Source organism: Coloeus monedula, assembly GCF_965178545.1.
Source record: "Coloeus monedula genome assembly, chromosome: 13".
Classification (NCBI taxonomy): Eukaryota; Metazoa; Chordata; class Aves; order Passeriformes; family Corvidae; genus Coloeus; species Coloeus monedula.
This window is the reverse complement of record NC_138793.1, coordinates 1,940,528-1,962,380: the sequence shown is the minus strand read 5'-3', so window position 1 is coordinate 1,962,380 and position 21,853 is coordinate 1,940,528. Positions and strand designations below refer to the sequence as shown.

At 45.0% G+C, this 21,853-nt stretch overlaps 2 protein-coding genes across 2 annotated transcripts; one reads left to right on the top strand and one right to left on the bottom strand.

Moving 5' to 3' along the window:
* Window positions 1-2,627: 2,627 nt before the first annotated feature.
* On the top strand, window positions 2,628-9,511 carry LOC309577850 (uncharacterized protein; the record flags this gene model as incomplete). The annotated part of the gene is made up of 2 exons (XM_082290103.1): window positions 2,628-2,912; window positions 5,376-9,511. The coding sequence occupies 2 exons, from the start codon at window positions 2,628-2,630 to the stop codon at window positions 6,867-6,869; spliced, it is 1,779 nt and encodes a 592-aa protein (XP_082146229.1). The 3' UTR covers window positions 6,870-9,511.
* A 1,395-nt stretch (window positions 9,512-10,906) lies between these two features.
* On the bottom strand, window positions 10,907-21,810 carry TK2 (thymidine kinase 2). The gene is made up of 10 exons (XM_082290265.1): window positions 21,679-21,810; window positions 20,942-20,979; window positions 20,069-20,143; window positions 18,637-18,690; window positions 17,581-17,670; window positions 16,157-16,230; window positions 13,394-13,482; window positions 13,018-13,097; window positions 11,703-11,783; window positions 10,907-11,307 (listed from the first exon to the last, which is right to left on the bottom strand). The coding sequence occupies exons 1-10, from the start codon at window positions 21,770-21,772 to the stop codon at window positions 11,209-11,211; spliced, it is 774 nt and encodes a 257-aa protein (XP_082146391.1). The 5' UTR covers window positions 21,773-21,810; the 3' UTR covers window positions 10,907-11,208.
* Window positions 21,811-21,853: the final 43 nt, after the last annotated feature.

Below are 21,853 nucleotides of genomic sequence, written 5' to 3'. Positions count from 1 at the left end.
TGTGTTTGGCTTTTAACCTTTTTAACAGGGATTTCCTGTTTCACCAACTCTGTATCTGTGGTTTACAAAACAAGCTGATGTTAAGTAGACTTCTGAAGAAAATGGGAGATTTGCATTTCACCTCATGTTAGCAATGCATTGGTAAGATTATAGAAAACAAATCAAAGTCTTTCTTCCTTCCTTCTGTATCAGTTAAGTGTCCCTGGCACTGTGATCTGGGTTTGGCAGCATTTCTTACACACATCTGTCTGCTCCCTCTTGTGGCATGGACCACTCCACAAAATCCTGTCGTCCTGTTATCACAGAACAATCCAAATAATCCCAGTTGCTCTGTCACACGGATATGGGAGCCAACCAAAATATGTATGTCCACACTGTAGCATTTTTCTAAGTTACCACTGAATACCTGGGTTATGTCATCCATTACAAACATATATAACTAAAAAACAAACTCTGAATTAAAGGCTGAGTGTGCTGCCTTCTGTAACATCTTACCACGATCACTTGCAGGAGTGGTTTAGCATTTTCTACTCTTGTTAATCTTTTTAACTGAGTGATACCCAACAAAGCTGGGGGGGCAGGGGGTGGGAAAGCCTATAAATCCAACCCAAACAGGTAGCACTAGAAAGAAAAAATTTAGCTGTAAAACACTACAGAGAGAAGTTTGCAGCTGTAGAGCTGCTCCAACAGCTTCCAACGCTACTACTGCAAGTGTGGAAATTTCAGTGCAATAAGAACATGCTTTCATTTCTTGAAAATATTGCAGATCTTGGATAAATCTCAGCAAAGTTGGCAGAGTTACGTTGCTCTTGAGAAATTCATGTCCAGCTATCAGATATTATCCTAAACCCTTGCATAATTCTAATACCAGTGCTAAAACCCAGGCTTAACACAGGCCTTTTCTTTATTGCATGAGTAAAATCAGAAAGAAAATGGGACATGCTGTTTCTTGCTACATGATAACAACCCTGTATTTCTGTAGTCATCTTTTCTGCTTCAATTTTTAGTATACTGATCTTATACAGAACTTTTAGTAAAGAACATACACATATTTGGGTTTGCTTCTGTGCTTTTTATGTCACCAATCTGGGACCACCCACGACTGAGCAACTGCTGAGGAAGCAACACTGTGCTTCAGTCACTTACATGTGGATTTTACCTTTGTCAGAGACCACAGGAACAAGCCCTGGAGCAGTCAGGTCCCTCCTGCTCTGGGGGACAAGTCAGTCTCCAAGCTCAAGAAGGGCAAAGTCAAATTACTGAAGTCAGGACACTGAAAATGGCAATGTATCACCAAGGGGAAAGATGAAAAGCCAGGAAATAATTGGCCAATCATCCCAGAAATATTCAAACAGATCATTTTTTAGCACAGCAAGGTGAGTAAAGATATATTTCCTGAAGGAAAACCACATCAAACTGATCTAAGTGGTCTTGGTACAGTCTGACAAATTATTCCCCTCCTTAAACTAGAGAAATAATTTATGCATAAAATTATAACCATAGACTTCTGTGAATTAAAATAATAATCATCATATGAGAGAGTATTTAGCAATTTGTGAAGTCACACAGGTGCACCACATCATGGTGGCTACAGGTAGTGACTTGAAAATCCAGATTCCAAAAGTCAAGATGAGAAAAGCACCTGGATCACAGGTGTGTTTCCTAAATGCTGGATCCAACCTCCATTTAACCCTTTGCAGGACACTTGTCAGTCCCCACAGCAGACACAGATCTCATTTAACCCCATTGCAGGATATTTGTCAGTCCCCACAGCAGACACAAACTCTTTCAGCTGTTACCCAGACTTAGTGCAGAGATCCAGAGGCAGCTTCCAGCAGGAGGAACAGAACAGGCCCCAGGATCACACGTGTCTCAGGTGGTCTCCAGCAGAGCAGGCAGCAATTGTACTGTAAACTCTGCATGCTTGGCTGATCTTTTATAGGAAAAGGGAAGATAATTCCAAGGAGAACAGGCTGTTTGGCTAAGAGCCACCAGGAGTGGCATCAGCAGGATTGAGCAGTGTCCAGGGAATGACAATTCCAGCAGTGGGAGATTATGACCAATTCAGTAACCACCTACTGAAAATGAATGGACCCAGAGCCCAATGCAGGGCAAATCACCCCTGAGGGCCCATCAGCATGAGAGAGACATAACCAGCAAAGAGAGGTCTGAGTACTAATCAACACAAAAGTTACACAATTTGCGACCAATGAATGCTAATGCCTCTGTTAAAATGTGCAGAGCGTAAAGTTTTTATAATCAGTGAGCCTTTGTTGAGTTACTACCAGCTCCCCGACTGTACAAATCAGGTTAGAATACAGAAACCCCTTCGTGCGGTGTGAGAATTGGCGCTGCGCACCCCAAGACCACCTCACCTCACCTCACCTCACCTCACCTCACCTCACCTCACCTCACCTCACCTCACCTCACCTCACCTCACCTCACCTCACCTCACGTCGCGCCCCGCCCCGCGCACAGCCCAGCCCAGCCCTCACCACCCTCGCGCCTTTCACTTTCGGTTCGCGGGGCTCCGCCCCCCGCCCTGACTGACAGGCGGGAGCACCAATGGCGGCGCGGCACGCGGGCGGCGCCGGCCAATGGCGGGGCGGGGCGGGCGGCCCGGCGCCATGGCGGAGCCGGCGCTGCTCCGGGAGTACGTGTCGCACCTGGCGGCCCGCGCGGCGCAGGGGCAGCTCGCTGCCTGCGCTGACCCCGCGCTCAAGGCCCGGGCGCGGCGGCTGCTGGGCCCGGGGCGCCGCGGGGCCCTGGACGTGCGCGGCGTGGCCGAGCGCTGTCGGCGGGCGCGGGGCGGCCGCGCCCTGCGCGACCTGCTCAAGGCGCTGGAGCTGCTGGAGCTGCTCTGCGTCAACCTCCTGCTGTGCCCCTGGCGCCGGGAGATCCGCTCCCTGAAGGTACGGCGCTGCAGCCCGCCCCGGGGCTACGAGGCCGCTTCCCCGGGCCGGGGCTCGGCAGCGGCACCGGGAGGTGGAGCGGGATCAGGGGCACATCCTGCTCGGGACAGGGTGCTGGGAGCGGGGCCGGGGCACATCCTGCTCGGGACGGGGTGCCCAGTGCAAAGCGGGTGTGCTCAGAGACGTTCGCTGGCCTTCACAGGCCTTGTCCTCGCTGAGGCCGGGAGTGCTGAGCAACTCCGGGGGTTGGGAACGGAGCCTCTCGGCTGTGGTGAGACAGCAGAGAAGGTAAAAGCTACTCTGAAAGGCTTTGCCTGTCATCATACTAATCTTTAACCAAAACCTGCCTGTAAGTAGGGATGTTTTTAGCAGTGGCCATCTCCAGTGGCTTCGTGCCAAAGGCCAGGTGAGCCAGTGCCTCTCTGGTCCCTCATGCTGGCTCAGAGCCTGCAGCTGCTGGAGTGGGCAGGGAAAGCCCCTTGGAAAGAGGAACTGCTGTTGCTTTTTGCAGCAGGGTGGTCACAGTTACCACACTTCCCCAGCACACTGAACACGTCCCATTGCCCAGAAGACACAGCCATCTTCAGACATCCCAAATTTAAACAGAATCCCCAAACACCCAAATGCAAACTTACTTCCCTCGCTTTGGCAACAGGTACTAGTGAGGAAAAGCCATTTCTTTGCTTCTTCCTGCACTTAGGTCTCACATATGGATTCTCAGTCAGCTGTAGATGCCTGTTCTTCTCATTCATCTCCCTAAAACAGGGCAAAGCATAAGATAGTCAGGTGTACACTTCGTGGGTTCAGCTTTTCCTAACACGAGAATCCTAGGCTGCACTGTGGATAACCCAAAGTGCAAGAAAGCCTGCTGCAGGCCTGAAGTAATTCTACTGCAAGGCACAAGTTGGAGAACAACCAGTACCTTGTGTACATACAGATTTGATGAAAAGCTACTGGCTATACATGGAATAGTATTTCCCACGTCCTGCCTCTCACCTCCTCTGATGTCCCAGCAGTGCCTGCAGCTGCCCCCACTTCAGAAGAAACAAAAGGAGGGGAGTGCAGGACACTCTTGACAAATTTATGTGAGAATTTTACTGTGGCATTTTTGGGGGTCAGTTTTGTTTTCCTGAACCTCCTGCTTGTGACACTAATGCCCAGGGGTCAGCCTTGGTCTGTCCCAAGCTGGGCAGCCTGAAAACAAGGTACCCCACTCCTGGAAATTGTGACTTTGCATTCCTACCTCTGTTCTGTTATGACTTGGCAGGAGTTGGTCATGCCTAGCTCAGAATAGTCTCTCCTGTCACAGGGTTTCAGACAAAACCAAAAACCACTTCCAGGTTACAAACTAGGCCTCGTGCCTGGAGTAGGTCTAAAACCAAGCACATGTTGAACAATTTTTTTAAGTTTTTGCACAGCAGCAGCATTTTATTGCTGTTTTGCAGACAGCTTGTGCAAAGAGAGGTGTTTGGGCAATATTTCTTTTAGAATAGTCTCCCCGCAGAAAGGTGCTTTCAAACAATGGTAGTTTAATTCAAGGGTAGTAAAGTTCACAGCAGGAGTGTGTAGGAAAATGTTACAGACTTGTCAGCAGCTCAGAAATGTGATTAACAGTGAGTGCATCATATCTGTTTCTTTAGGAAAAGACTCAGTGATTCATTCTATGAACCTCTGTTTGTTTAAAAAGCTTAGGTTCAGCAGAACACATAAGGTTTATTTCTGAGTTTCTCTAGTTTGATTAAAATTATTTTCTTACTCTCTTCCTTTCTGAGTACGGGTACTCCTAGCCAAGACCCCAGCAGGTTTAAACTGGAAGGGTACAAAATTATCATTACAATCTGACTTATTTGGAAGAATAGACCTTTTATGTCTCATAAAAGCAAGCAGTTTTGCACTGGGTGTTAGCAAAGTAAGTCTTCCCACGCTACATGGTCCACCAGTGATGTGTGCTGGGATAGCTGCCCAATCTCGATATCTACAAATGAAAAATATTCCACGTGGTAATTGAAAGGGAGTGTCATATACAGAATGAATTAGAGAAGTATAATTGCACTATGAGGTCTGATTTTTATATAAATTGTGATAAGGAGTAACATCCTTAATTAAAGATTGACCCTTGTTTGTATAATTAAATTTGATACAAAAGGTCATATATGTAGAACCAAGGATCTCTAATTCCTGAGGTTCAGAAGATGCCTTGGGAAGGTGAGGAAAAAAAAAACTACACTGAAAGTGATGTGCTGTAGCAAAGCTACAATGCTCGAGAGGCTGCCAAAATAGTGCTGTTAGAAAAGCCTCAGGCACTGCAATTCAAAATTCAGACTTCTAGGAACACAGTTTTGAAGTATGTTTTGAAGCAAGTTTTGAAGTATTTTTGATCTTTAGGAAATCAACTATTTCACATTTCCCTGCACCCCACTCCCCCAGTGTTCACCGGCTTTTCCATGTTGCGTTCTGTTCCAGACCTTCACTGGGAATTTTGTCTACTACATCCAGCCAGTGCTCCCAGAGGACATTGTGAAAGCAGTCCTGGAGAAAATAGGTTATGTTGCAACTACAGCGACAGAGTTTTCACTTGTCGAAAAGAGAAACAATGAGGAAATGAAGCAGACTGCATTTGAAATATTCCTGGCAAGACTCGAGTGTGAAGCCATCCTCGAAGTGACAAATGAAGAAAAACATGGCAATTTGGAGAAGAGCCTGCAGCAGCAGGGAACACATCGGCATCAAGGAGAGGAGGACGAGGAAGATCAGACACCCCAGAGAGGAGACACCAAAAGTCTGGAAAATGAAGGGAACAGCGAGACACCTTTGTGCCTTGCTCCCCAGCAGAAGTGTTCAGCTACCTGTGCTGTATCCTTTGAAGCTGCTGGGAATCTGAGGATCAAAGGGGACGTGGCTCAGTCAGCAGCTGCTGCATCTCCTGCCAGCCTCCAGGAGCACCAAAGGAAAGGCATCAACGCCATGCATCTCCCAGGCAAATGCTCTGACAGCGAGGACTTCCTGATCAAATACAGTGACATTGTCATAGGACAAACACCGATTTTTGGTGAGAAGCTCTCTCCAAAGGCTTTGGAAAAGGAGCCAAGAGGCAGTCTGAGTGAGGAGTGTGCCTTGGCAGTGGCTGCAGAGTCAGCTGCACGAGCGCTGGGGCCTGCGCCTCTGTCCCCAGGAGCCAGCGGCCCCCCAGCCTTCGCCATGTTTGCTGACAGCTCCTGTGACAACAAAACCACCTTGGAGTTCGAAGCTCCAGAAATCCCAGAAGAATCAATTGAAGCAGAAATTAATGATGCCATAAATTGCATAGACCCAGCCCCTCGTGATGAACCCACTGAGCTGAAGTCGCTGCCCTATAAGGACTTTGCCCAAAACTGCAGCATCCCCAGGGAAGAGGATGTGTGTGAGCTGTCTTTAACCTTCACAAAACTACAAATCAAGGATGCTCAGGAAGAACTTATGTATCCAGTAGAGGAAACTGGCCAGCCTGAGGCAATGGCATATGCAGGAACAAGTGAGAGGCACCTTAGAGAATTTAATCACTCCCAAACAAAGCATACATACCTGACAGATGCTGAGCTGCACAAGAGAGCAGCTTCACACACTGAGCCATCTTCAGGTCTGTGCTGCACTGCTGGGCACACGGAGGATTCCACTACTGGTTCTGACAGCAAGAGACTGTTTGTGGATCCTGCTAAGGCACACCCAGCTTCCGAGTGCTTCAGGCATGTTAGAGAGCCCCCCAACCTCACCTACATCCCCCCCCAAAGCATTGATGTGCAGCCCTCACACGGGGGCAGGACCAGCACACGGGGCAGGAGCCTGGTGCAGCCTGGACGTGACTCTGCTGGAGGCAGTGAAGGGAAGCTGCAGAACTGTAACTCACCGGTGAGTGACACCCAGGAGCCTTATGTCATCATCGACAGAACCGAGCAAGCCATGCTGTGCCATCACACTTGAGTCTGTAGTGCTTTTTTTGTAATCTGCTTGGGGGATTGTCCTCTCACCTGTGGCCTTGATCCTGTTTTCAAGGAGGTGATTCTCTTTGTCAAAACAGTTTTCAAAAAACCCACAACCACATCACTGCTTTGGGACAGTAAAAACCAGAAGGAGTTACACAAATTCTTAATGATCTCTTTGGCAAGGAAACCTGAATGGTCACCTTTGTAAAGGGTAGGCAACTTCCATAAGTTTAAATCCATTTAATTCATCAGTCAGATTCCTTCTGGCTGTTCTTAATGCCAGCTGAGCATCTTACTTTTCTTTCTTCCCCTCACAGACCTATTCCTGAAATACTCTTCCAGTACAAGGTAAATTCTTCTCAACTGGCAGACCCAGCTTTACAAATGCCATACTGGATTATACTCCTGTTAAATACTCCTGTTAACTCTCTGCATTCCTTTGAAGCTGTGTCTGAGCTAATTTTCCTCCTGACTTCGAAAACAGGTTTAGAAAGTTTGATTAACATTCCTTTAGCTTTAAAGAGGGAAACAGCCCTGTGGACACTTGGTTTTGTAGAGGCATTAACCTGTGTTACAGGTTTTATATCTGCCTCCATTTGTTACCAAAGTATTTTGTGGCCACCACCACAATTTTCAAGAGAAGCCTTGAGCATTTTAACTGTTCACTACCACCAGGAGGGAGAGAGAGGTCCAGCTACTGCTGCCATTTCCCTTGCCCCTGCTCCTGACACTTAGTTCTGTACTAGGAGTACACAGAATTCTTCTGCAAGCCACTTCATCTCACTAAAATGAAGGGATAAAAATCTTTCTTTGCCATTTTAGTGGCAGGAAAAAAAATCTGCTCAGAGAAGGATCCCAGTGAGCAGCAGAGGCAGGATTAAGGATATCCTGCAGGTGGGAGTGCTATGTGAAAAGCTCAGGAGTGTTGGATCAGCTGGAAGCTGGGATCCCAGCACTGAGAGCCTGTGTCACACAGAACACTGAATTAATTTGGGAAAGCACACTGCTGCTGTACTTCAGCACAGTCTCCAGTGCTTCTTTATACAAATATCTCCAAGGGGTGTCAGAGAATGGTGCCAGACTCTTTCGGGTGGTGCCCAGCAGCAGGACAAGGAGCAATGGCCACAAACTAAAACACAAAAAGTGTCACCTCAACATGAGGAAGAACTTCTTTCCCTGGAGGGAGCAGAGCCCTGGAATAGCTGCCCAGGGAGGGTGTGGAGTCTCCCTCTCTGGGACATTCCAAATCTACCTGGACACATACCTGTGTCACCTGCTCCAGGTGACCCTGCCTGAGCAGGGCTTGGAGTTGGTGACCTCCAGAGGTCCCTTCCAACCCTAAAAATTCTGTGCTACACTTGTTTCCTAGAAAGACACTTTAATACTGCTTCAAGTAGCTTTTACAGTAGCACTGAAATGTGTGCTGGTTTGGGCTGGGGTAGAGTTAATTTTCTTCACTGTGGCTAATACGGAGCTCAGATTTGAATGTTAAAAAATGCCTTTCATGTATAGTTAAAATAGCTGAAATTAATTTAGTGTGAGTTGTTTATAACAGATTTTCATCCCCGAAAAAATTCAGAGGAGCGCGTGTGGATTAGACTAGAAAAACCTCAGGAACTAAAATATAAAGATTTGCTTTTTGAGCAACTGATGGTTGAAATTCTGTCATCCCTTGATTCCCGCAGTGTTGGAGAAAAAGACCTTTGCCCAAGGTAACACCTGGTGACAGGACTGCCTTCAGCTCTGGGTTGTGAGAAATGGGTATTAGGAACAGAAAGTGTTCTGACAAGTCACAGTGGCATCCTCTGGGCTGTAAGATTCTCTGTACTAAACCATTAAGTGACATTTTCTGTACTGTGCAAAATGTATATCCATAGGGAAATTAGAATTAAGAACAAAGTCCAGACAACTGAACTTCAAATGTATAGAACCACTTTCACAGAAATTGTTCTTTTGCACTCTTAGAGAAGAAAAAATTTTGAAAGTTTAGCAGAAGGTATCAAGAATATCTACTATCCCCCTATAAAGAAGCTGCAATAAGTAAGATAATTACTTAGCACACAAAATCTTTTGAGCTAGAATTCTAAAGGTTGACAACAGAGCGATAGAATGGCATTCCTGGGATCACAAGCTTTAGTGCTAACTTAGTACTTCACTAGGAAATGCTCTCTCAGAGCACTCATCATTATTAAGTTGCTGTGATTTAGAAAAAACAAATGCACCACCAGATGGGAATAAGGACAGGAGCTGCAATTCCTGACTTGGTGTGGTTGCTTCAGTGCAATGGTTTTTAGGCAAACCACAATCCTACAAAAGCAGTGATCTCCAAAAGCAGCACCATCAGATATTGTTGAAAAGCCACACAACTGAATGTTTCTGTCCTGCAATAAGTGCCAGACAAATGTCTGTGAAAAGTGATCAAAGTGCTAATGAAGCCTTGCTTGCTCCAGCTAAGCCGACCAAAACCAGTAGGGGAAATAAGATACTCTGTACTTCGGGGATCATTCCCCTAAAATTACCCAGAAAAAGTAATGTGAGAACAGTCTGAGTGCTGCATTGAAAGGATTCCCTTGAAGAAAACATCCAGAGAGTAAAGCACAAGTGAAGGACAACTCAGCACTTCATGTAACAAGTCCAAGAATTAAACCCCCACTGGTTTTTCACTACTCTCCAAGTACTTGCAGGTCATAATAAACAGATCATGATATAAACCCAAAGAACCATCTGTGTTTTTCTTTATAAAAAAAAAAGTAAAAGCAAAGAACGCAAAACATTGTAAAAATCAATTAATTCTAGGAACTTTTTAATAACTGTTTGAAAGGAAAAACAAATACAATTCCCTGCACCCTGTAGTTTCACTGTTCCTCAGCTCAGCCACAGCAAGGCTGGGATCTCACAACCACATCAAGACACAAGGAATCCCCTCCGTGGGGAGGGATCTGGGCACTGGAATGTCTGTAACCCTCTGAACCTTTTGTTCTGTGGACCCCACCTCCAAGGGACCAAGACTGAACATTGTTCCGACCATATCAGCATTACAGCAGTCCAGCCTCATCACTGGATCCACAGGTTGTGAGATCTTCCCACTATCTGCTCTTACCCTTGCCTTCTATACCTTCTGGTATTTTTTGTACTTGTACAGAAAAGAACCCAAAGAGCTGCATCCCTCCTTTCTGCTGCAATTCAATTGTTTTAAAATCTCAGAATCACTGAGGTTGGAAAATACCTCTGAGGTCATTGAGTCCAGCCTGTAACCAACCACTTTGTCACCCACCAGAGCACTGAGTGCCATGTCCAGATTTCCAGCCTCTCTGCCCCAGCCTGGAGCTGCAGGGGGTTATAGTGGCCAAAGTGCAGGACTCTGCCCCTGACCCTGCTGAACCTCATGGCAGTGGTCTCATGCACATCCATCCAGCCTGGTCTGGTCCCTCAGCAGATCCCATTCCCACCCAACTGGGTATCACCCCCTTCTGCTGATGGTAAACTCACTGCCCTCCTCCAGATCATCAGTAAAGGTGTTAAACAGGACTGCTCCCAACACTGAGCCCAGGGGGATCCCATTTCCCTGCACTCTCTGGGCCTGGCCATCAGCCAGTTCTTATGCCAGCCAAATATGCCCCTGGCCAGTCGTGGGCTGCAGCTTCTCCAGGAGATGCCATGGGAGAGGGTGTCAAAGGCTTTGCTGAAGTCCAGGGAGACACATCCACAGCCTTTTCCTCATCCACCAGGAGGGGCACCTGGTCATGGACGGAGATCAGGTGGGCCAGGCAGGACCTGCCCCTCCTAAACACAGACTGGCTGGGTCTGATCCCGTGGTTATCCCATACATGCCATGACATGACACTCAGGATGATCTGCTGAGCACCAGGGACAGGCTGACAGGTCTGTAATAAATAAACCTCCCTTGTACACACACTGCTCGTTTGCTGTTGTTTCACCCTGTTCACCCCAAGGGGGCTATGAAAGAGGAACCTCAGTTACCTCCCTCAGAGGGGCGTTGTAACAAACCATTTATTTCAAATTACAAAAACAGGGTTGTCTTGGGGAAAAAAAAAAAGAAACTAAAGTTACTTCTAGGAAGCAGCAGTGAAGTGGGAAATGAGAGAAACAGCCATATTTGAGCTGAAGGGAACTGACACAGTAAAGCTGGTGGAGAACCTAAAAACACAAAGGGAATTGGCTCATATGCTGTTTCTGATTGGTATCTGATCATTCCAGAGCACTAAGTCCACAACATTCTACAAAGCATAGTACAAAAACAATACCCATTATATTTAAATATTCAAAATACCAAATCAGACTTCATAGATGATTTTTGATACAACAGTCACAGACTTCTATAAATGGTGTTGTCTATTAGGTGGGTTCAGTATTTGGTCCCGGTTTTCTTCATACTTCTCTACCATCTTCTGCATGTCATGGTCAGCTCCAATTACCTTGGAAAGAAGAAAATGAACACTGGAAATAACTGACACCATATAACTTGGTTTCTTTTGAGCTAAACAGAACAGGACTACCAGTGCAGCCAAACTGGGATACTCCATGGGATCTGTCCAAGCTGCTTTCTGTTGGGAATTTGGCATTCCCTGAAAAGCTACACAGCTGATCCCACAAGCAATCCCAGTGAACAGCCCCTCAAATTCCACTGGAGATATGGCAGACCCCACTTTATGCTATACACCAACACCTATCATGTTTTTCTGAGGTTGTCCTTCTCCAAAGATTGTCAGAAAAGCAGATTTATTTACTTTTACCACTAAACAATGCTCTTCTTATTTGGAAAGCACAATTCCCCACATGCCTAATTGGTTATAATTAAAATAATACTCACAAGTATTGGGCAGGAAATTTCAAACAGTGCACGTTTAATGAGCCACTCTTCGTAGAGCTCATGAATAGCTTCTAAATATTCCTAGAAAAGAGGCACTGGAATAACACATGTGCCCAGGGATGACACACACATTGCAATCTTTAACCATTTGGGAAGTAGTTAAGAGACACATACAAAAGCCTGCAACACATATCTTCCACTAACAAAAAATGAAAAGCATCAGAAGATTTTTGAGAAAAATTAATTCCCAGTACAAAGTTTAACTCCACGAAGACCTCAAAGACACAGCTTACAGGAGCACAGAGCTCTCAGCTCCTTTTAAGATGAAGCAACCAGGATTCTCTCCCCCAGGTAAAATGTGGTTCAAGGTTTTACAGAGAAAAATACAACAAAGTAAGGACAAAAAGGGAAAGGCTGCAAAGAATATGTATGGGAGGAACTTTCTGTGTCAATACATTTCCCTAAAATTCCCAGTTCACTTTCTTGTAACTCAATTTCCCCTAAAAGCTCTTCTGCCTGTCATCAAGTGTTTTTTTTCTTCATGGAGACCACTTCACATTGTTCATTCATAACTGCTCCCCTCCTCTTCAGCAGAGCTGCAAAATAACACAAGGGCTCTTCAAATCCATTACAGGAGGATTTATTCTCAAGGCAGAATTTCACCCATTTGGCCCAAAATTTAGCTCTTTGCACAGATCTTCAACTGACAATGGCTTCTCCTGAGCCACCCACCACCAGAGCTGCAGAGGACATGCAGAGGGAACTGCATTTATGTCTGGTCAGGCTTTTTCAGAAGCCTTGTGGCATGAGGGGCAGTTCTGTAAACTGGCACAGAAAGTCACTGTTCCATTACCACAGTTTGTTCTAAAGCAGATTCCCAAGCTCCCAAATTCCCAGATTTTCAAGGAGTTGCTTCTTGTCAGCCACAGCAGAGACACTCTTCATGCACAAACATCCTGGTGATACCAGACAACAAAGTGCCCACAGAAATCTTAGCACCTGCAAGCCCAGGTATCTGTGCTTCACCTGGGTGCTTTTATGCCATTTAATGGTACAAAAGCAATTGACTTCTACATCTTAGAGAAGAGTACCAGTTGATTAATACTGCCCCTAAAGTCAGCTATAGTGCACAGACTACTAGAACAGAACACCTGGGAGAGTCAGCGTGCGTGACAGATCATTTTTTAAAAATAAATCAAAATTAAATACTCAGGGTTTAGTTGCAGTGGAAACAGCTGCACCACATTTTGGCAATACACACAGGATACAATTTTAGTATTTAGATTGGAATCATTATGTTTTCAAAACTCCTTACCAGAGGAATGACTTTTTCCTCTTCCCTACATCGTGTCTTTAGCCTCTCATAACAAACTTTAGGAGATGTCTGCAAATAAACTGCAGGAACAAAAATTGTTATAGTTATGCTCGAGGATCAGCTTTAAAAGCAAAGAAGAAACTCACTTCACAAACTATAGATGGGAAGAATCCTGACTTGGGTACCACCACTGGACCTCCCCTTTGGCACTACCATGAATCAATCCATGAACCACCCACAAACCCAAGCTGTCTGATGCTACCACTTTTATACTGAATAATGTGATTATTTATGAGCCAAGAAACAAGAATTATTTTTTCTCCCCAAAAGGAAACCCACCCACAAACACATCCCTCCAGACCCATCAAAATGTTACCTATCAAATCAACTGAAACATCAATGTTGTTCTGGATCCAGTCAAACCATTCACTTAGGACAGCATAATCCACCTCTGGCATTTTCCCACTGAACAAACACAAGAGGCATCACTCACTGAGCAGCAGCAGAGATCAATTCCAAATTCTCATTTTGCTCACCAGAATCACTCCCCATTTACTCCAACATTTGTGAAAAGACCAACATTATGCCCACCCAAATTGAAGGTCACATAAACCATGGTTTATAAAATAGACCAAATATTTTTCTTTTTTTTTAAAAAAAAGTACTTATTAGCCTAAAGTTTACATTATTAGCAGTTACAAACATTATTTTTCCATTACAGTTAAGCAATAATTACTTGGTGACCAGGAAGAAAATCATTACCTCAGTGACATTCCCACAATAACAGTAAATTAGTGTCAATGGTATTTATTGCTCAGGTTCTTTGTATCAGCACCAGTTCAAATCTGTCCCAGGGCATGTCACCAGAAGGGCTGGATTTACTGAGCAGCACCAACAATTCCTTACAGAAGCCACAGTAAAAGGCAGCAAAAACAAAATGCCAAAGTGTCAATAAATTTACTACCACTGTAAGAAATATTTGTTGAAAGAGTATAAAAGTATTTGTTGAAATATTCGACATGCTTAACTGGAACTCTGAACTTGGAGAGCACAGAATGCTGGAGACAGATGTCCCAAAGTTATCTCAGCAACAATAATAAAATATCAGACAACTCAAGTAAAAGGGAGTTATTGAGGACATGTTAAGACTCACATCCTATGTTTTTATCAGTACATCAATTTTCACTTTAGTCCTGATTGTCAAATATTACTAATTTTACAGTATCCTGTCTTTGAAACTGGTGACAGTAACACATATTTCACACTCTTTCCTAAATGCTTCTGCAAAAGAAAAATTTTAAAAAAGGACGGAGCTGGGAGGCTCCTGTACTCTCCAGCTGAATGATTAAGACCAGTTGTGCCATTTTAAATAGGACTGAAGAAAAATATTCCACAGATTTCTAAACTATTCCCCTGGCAACTTGCTTTGATCCCTGGCAAAAGCAATAAAGGTATTTCCCTAAGTATGGAAAAATGCAAAATCCCTATCTGTGCCACCTCCCCTCTTGATCTGCCAGCCAGAACTGGGGTAACACTGGTCACTGCTACTCTTCTAATACTTCAGTTCTGGGTAGCAAGGGTCCACATCAGCCAAACACTGACTCTGCTACTTTTCTCTGGGATAGATGCAGGAAACAGGAAGGTTAAAAGGAATTGGAAATACAAAAAAGCTCCACTGTTCTTACCCTAAAAGACAGACACATCCAAGTCAATTCTGCATCGACCTGCCCTGCAGACAACATGCCTTTGCTCTCCCTGGGTAATCCTGGGAGGACTGCCTTGAGATCCACAAAGATACAGGGAATATAAAAGGCACAAAATGGTGTTTTCATTTCCAAAATTTGCTGACATTTGACTCCTACCAAGTAAAGTTTTCACTGCCTAAGTTCAACATGAACAGAGCGAGTTTTCTGTCATAACTAATGATGGATTCACAGGGACAGTGAACTGCAGTGCTCACCTACAGCACACCTTGCACACTCATGTGCACACACTAAAATTCACCTAACACAGCCACATTTATTCATTTTTTAATGTGTAACAAAATAGCTACTTTCATACAGTCCTCAATTATTCCTTGTTTTATTTATAATCCTTTTACACATCCTTTCTTTTGGTTTGCTGTTGGTACTATCACTGCCTTCTAGCTTGCTGTAACAAAACAAAGCAAATGCCTTTTGTCCAACATTTAAAAAGTGCTGAAGCCACAAAATATCTTAGATGCCCTTAAAATTGTTATTATTAAATTAATTCAGAGTTGACACAAGCAGATTTGGCCTCATAGCAACTACATCTGGGGAAAAAAGCACTTTGTCTACAATGAAAAAAGAAGTCAGTAATTAAAAATGAGGATACTCCAGGCTGCTTCCACTGTGTGTGGACTGAGATAAATAATGTGTCTCTTCCCACTTCCAAAGCCATTCCCGTGGCTGAGAGGTGCTCGTGCAGCATGGATGACACCTCGTGGCAACAAACTGGGTTTGTCCCTCAAGGCCACTGAAAAACCCACTAAAACCCATCTGTCACACAGACTCCTCAAGAGAAGATCAGCATTCCAAACAAACAAACCAAATAAAACCTGATTCCTGCACTATTTCAGTTAGTTTGGGATGGGTGAGTTATACCTGGGGCAGGTAATAGGTGATTGTTCTTTCTTCCCTCACAGCCTACCAAGTCTGTTTTGATCCTGTCAATCCTGATTCTGAGCAAGAGCTCAGGACTCGAGTCCCTGTTTGCAAGGAACGCCAATCCTGGATGCCAGGCTGGATAACACTGCCCAGGTGTCTCACTCCTACAGTGTTATTCTTTTTATCCTCATGACTTTTTACATGTCCAGCATGTGTTTCTTTTGATCCAAGCAAGATTTGGGGATTCAGCTGGAGAGCAGATAACTTTAATAGGTGGTGTCTAAATAATACTGAGTTCTAAATATTCAGGAGCACTGCTGGAAAAGGTTTTCCAGAATCCTACAGGAAGTGGGCAGCACATCCCATATCAAACACAATGCCACTCCAACATAGAACTGGCAGATTTCACAGGCCACTTAAATGCACATTACCAAAGAAATTATCAGTTGAATATATATATACATTTAAAATAATTAATCCAAGAAAGTAAAGTAGAAAACCACATCCCATACCTTCGATACAGATTCTCCACAAAAATGTGTTTTGCACTGTGAATCGATCGCTCCATCATCCTTATGGGGGAAATCTGCAACATAAAACTTGACTCTCTACATTTTCACACTTCTTTCTTTTCACACTCATGGCACATCACATGAAACACCATTTTCAGATCTTGTGATAAACTGACTGGGAGCGTGGGAACCACAAAACAAACAAGGACTCCTGATCTTACTCTGATTTGTTACTCATACACCAGTTCAAAGGTAAGTGCTCAGCATTCAGCTGAGCAGTGGAAGGTAACTCAGGGTAGAAAAAGCAGCAATCCACTTGGGGTCTGCAGGACAATGGGAACTATTGCTCCCCAAATTGCTGCCCCATCCCATGTGTTGCTGGGTCACTGCACAGAGCTGACATCAGACACACTCAAGCAAGGAAACAGGACTTTTAAAAGAAGTAACTGCAGCTGCCAGAGCACTGGCCTTAGCCAGCCTTGCATGTGCTCCAGCAGCACTTCATGTTGGAGCAGGGAGATCCTCTGACACTCTTGGGCCTGGCAGAGCAACCTCTAACCCAGGTTTCAGCACATTAACGAAGCAAAAATGGCTGCAAGGCTCAAATGACAAAAAAGCTCAGATTGAAATGCAGGGAAATCCTCAGGAAATCTTGAATGAACTTCTTCTCCAACAGAACAGGATTTCTACTGTCTTGGAAAAACACCTCTTCCAAAAACCTAGTGATTGTATGTGCAGTACCACTCTCCTATGTGGCACTGCTGAAAGTTTGCCCTGACACAAACTCACAAAACAGAACATAAGAACATCAGTAAGATATAAGCATGGCATCTAACACCAGGTCTTGTAATCAGGGAATGGAAGATAGCATAGAATGTAACAAAAGGTGTAGGAAGGAAAGAATGAACAAATCTTAATAAAAAGGTAGAATGTGAAAATTGATAGAAAAAAAAACTACAAGAAAAAAAAGGATGTAAACCATCTGAAAAAAGAATAGAAAATGGTAGTAGAAGTATTTTGCACAAACAGAAGAAGCAATGGCTGAATTTGTACTAGACAGCATGAAGCAGTACTAGGAATTCTAACACGAGATTACTTAGTGTTTGCCAAAGATTTGAAATCATGAAATTACAGACAAGCCACTGACATGTAATAAGGAAGAGATTTGTGCAAGCCTAGCTCCTGAGGGTGTGCCCAAACAGCAGGATCAGTTTGGGGGAGTTGTGAGCAGGCAGGAGGCAGAGGTTTTACCCCCAGAGCACACACAGAGCAGATCAATGTCTGCACCACAGAAATTCCTACTCACTGCAGGAACAAAGAATGAACACACACAGCATCTTAACTTTTGAATACAAGGTTAAAAGGATTTAGCACTCATAACCACACCTAATTACTTTTAAAACTAAAACCAGAAGTTTCCTTACCATGGGCCTGGTATGCTGCTCCAGCATGGTCAGCTGGACGTAGGTCTGCAGAGTTATCCCCCACCTTGATGCATCCTGGTACATTAAGCCCTGGGGTCAGAGACAGAAGCAAGACAGATGGACATTTGTTAGGACAAACAGCACAACAGGAAGCTGGGTATTTAGAAAGCTTTTGCAGTACAAGAGCATTGCTAAAAGAAGTGCACTAAAACAGCTGACACCAGGTTTGACAAGAATTAAGTGATCATTTGCTCCCCACTGTCCCAGGCTGCTCCAAGCCCCAATGTCCAACCTGGCCTTGGACACTTCCAGGGATGCTGGGGTAGCCACAGCTGCTCTGGGCACCCTGTGCCAGGGCCTGCCCACCCTCACAGGGGAGAGTTTCATCTGTACATCTAACCTAAACTGCCCTCTCTTTCAATATGTCCCCTTTCCCCCTTGTCCTGGCACTGCAGTCCCTGAGGAATTGTCCCTCTCTGGTTTCCCTGCAGCCCCTGCAGCCCCTGGGAGGTGCTGTGAGGTCTCCACCCAACCTTCTCCTCTCCAGGCTGAGCAGCCCCAGCTCTCCCAGCCTGGCTCCACAGGGGAGGGGCTCCAGTCCCCTCAGCACCTCCATGGCCTCCTCTGGACTCTCTCCAACAGTTCCATGTCCTTCTTATGTTGGGGGCACCAGAGCTGTTCACAGAACTCCAGTCAAACAACATTAACTGATCAGATCCAACCGTCACCTCGAGTGACATCCCTCCCTTCTTTGAAACAGGCACAAGTACATGTAGAAACAACTGCCACACTCAAGGCTTACCTTCCTGGGAATTGCTTTAACTCACACCCCACTGGAGACCCAGTCCTTGCCAAAAACACATTTTATATGCAGCCTTTCTATTACATGCATGCCTTAATCGCAGTAGAAGCTCTTTTGCTTCATGGAGCTTTCATTTTTGCCCTGTGAGATTTAGGTCACACCCTTCATATCAGTTTTGCTGGCTGATAAAAAGCCATCACACATGTCTTGCTAAAAGAACAGTCACTGTAACTGCAGAAACCTCTGCCACTTACCAGGATATTATGACCTCGAACATTCCTCCACTTGGTCAAGGGTTCCTTCAAAACCTGGTTAAAAATCATTACTCCATGTTAAACACATCTTAGATTCAAAATACTTAATGTGACCCTACAAGTCTACAACTATTTTTAAGGAATACTTGTGTAGTAAATCAGAGTATTCAGGATTTGTATTGGAAAGCTCATCACTCTTAAAAAAACAGCATTGAATTCGTAACACAAAAGGTAATAATGAACACTGCTAAAAAAAGAGAAATGTCAATATACAGCGTCTTCCTAGCATTTTTAAACACTGATTAGATTACCTCATATGCCTGCAAAGAATTTCATTTTTTTTTTGAGTCAAAATCAGTGCCATGTAAGGGAAAGAACAGCTTAGCAGAGCACTTAGCATTTCAATGACAAGCCCATCCCCTCACAAATTAATTTCTCAGAAAGTAACACTTGCCAGCAAAGGTAGAGGATCAGACTGCTACCACATTCATTTTCATTTTATTTTTGTGTTCTAACAAACCAAATGTATTCAAATCTTTTACAAAATGAATCAGAAAAGCTTCTGCCCTGAATAGGTAAAATCAGACCTGCCTGGTTCAAACAGAGTCTAAATCTGCAATGATACTGTAGAGTCAGGCCTAAGAGAATCTCATCAGCCTGGGAACTTAAGTAGCTAGTTAAAAAACGCTACACTGTATGCAAATTAAAGTTTGTTATCCTTTGGATTAACAGTTAATTACTTCATAAGGACAATTCCTGCTAAATTAACAAATAACATCTGGCAATCCAGCATTTCTATGAGGATTCCTAGAACTTATTACCAAATGTGTTGCCAGGTCTGTCAGGGAAAGCAGTAGTATCTGTTGTACACAAAAGCAACTGTTCACTGAGGTTTATCTTGATTTTGTTTAAAATACAACAAGCCTGCCCTTTCCCTAACCTGGTTCTAAGCAACACAAAATCAAATACCAGATCAGTAAGAAATCTCCTGAAACAATTCTAACAGATTTTCCTTGTTTCAAAAAAGCCATCTATTCACTGGGATCCCAGTTACATGACACCACTATTTTTACATCATTATTCTTTACTTTGCTTTTACCAGACCCATCTAAGATTTCAGTGACATGAAATGGCAAACAGGCAAGTCCAAACATGCCCATGCTCTGTGGGTTGCTGTTACTTCATAAAGGTACAAACTCTGATTCACAGGTTTTACTGGTATTTTGGCATCCAGTATATACTACATGTGATCTACATTTCTCTGCTGTGATTTAACTGTAAAAGTTGGGGTGGTGCCCCAGCAAGCCCCTGGCTCAGACCCTGCTGCTCCCTCCTCATGCACCCAAGGACAGCACTTCTAAACTGTTGGATCTGTCAAGACAAGCAGCTGCTCAGTGAGGGAAATGAGGACAAAGAAATGTGCATCCAGTACCTCAATGCTGGTAGTTTGTGCAAAATAATCCAGGCATGTTGTTTTTCCACTCGCAATGTTGCCCTCGATACAGATCTGATGAAAAACAGAATCACTTTGAGACCCACACTGTGGCAGAGCAGTGAACAGTGTCTCAAAAATGCACCCTGCCCATTCCAGCATGCCAGCTCCCTACACTGGGAAGAGATTATTTCATGGGAAGGCAGCGGGGATTCATTTGGATGTTGTGACTCCCTCAGACCACCACTTTTTCCCTCCCTGGCAAACATAAACCAACTGTCTCTGGTGGGCAAGGGGCAGCCTTCCCTCCTGGTGCTCCCACAGCCAGCCCCCTCCCCTTCCAGCTTCCTTCCCCTTCCCAGGGCCCCAGGAGCTCCAGACGGCCACCTGCTGCTCTTCACTCTGCCACAACCTCAGAGACTTAACTTCCAACTTAAAATAAATGCCAGCTGAAGTAATAATTTCAGCATCCATTATATAGGTAGATTAAATCTTAAGAGGCATCCCATTTTTATTTTCAGAAACCTAAACAACTAAAATAAATTAAGAGAATTTTTTTTCAACTGTCGTAATTTATAGCCCAGGGGGGTTATCTAGGGAAATGGCAAGGCTACACATGGAACACTGACCCCAAACTGACACCTGTCCTGACACAAGCCCTCACAATTTTTGCACAAATATCTCACAATTTTATTACAATTTGCAGAACTAGACCAGCACAGCCTTGCACAGAGTATAACCCAGTGACAGATCCATCACCACACACTGACACAGCCACAGCCTGCAGCTTGCCAACTACACACACACTCACATTATAATGGAATTATAATGAAAGAGGCTGCACTGTTTTCTGAACAAAATACAAATACTTACAATTCTCTTTCTAGCATCTTTTTTTATCAGATGCTTATCTAGAATGGAAATAGACAACAGTTAAAATCACGGCGGTCTTCACAACTTAGTTATACTGGGCCTCTTAGTGTGAGACCCTCTATGACATTTTTAGGTTCCCTATGTCTTAATATGACTATTTGCTAAATTATCAACCTTCAAGGTTTTGGGGTAATTATTGAGTTATGTAACAGACACATTGTGGCACAGATTGACACAGATTTAGCTGAAGTTCACCACTGTCCTTGACACTACCAAGAATCCAACGATGGGTCGGATTCACACTTTCACCAGATTTTTGCTACACCTGCTGCTCCTCAGTGGGTTTGCGCAGGGGAAAAGGGAATTTTGGAAAGACCAGTTGGAGCAGCACCCACTGGCCTCACAAGCCCGGCAGGGTAAGGGTGTGGATTACAGAGCAGCTCCAAAACAAGCAGTTCAGACGCCTTACACCTGAAACTGCGGTATAAAACCACGGTGATCTTACGAGACCCTTCGCCCAGCCAAGTACGGGAGGAAGGCAGGGACAGGCTCGGCGGTCACCCCCGGTCAGTGCTCCAGTCTGCCCCCGCTCCTGCTCCCCCGCACCCGCTCCGGGCTCTGCCCCCGCGCCTGCTCCCCCGGAGCCGCTCCAGCGCATCCCGAGGGCCTGCACGGAGCCGGGGCCGGGCGCAGGGGCGGCCGCCCATCCCGTCCCCGCGGTTCCGCCCCGCACTTACGGCCGGCAGCGACAGCGGCGCGGGGCCCGCCCGCTGAGGGGCCCAGGACGGCGCAGCTCGCGCCCCGCGCCCAGGCCGCGCCCCGCCGCCACATGGCCCATCCCCGCTGCCGCCCGGACCCGCGCCCGGACCCGGCTCCGGCCCGCCCCGGCCCTTCCGCCGCCGCGCCATCACT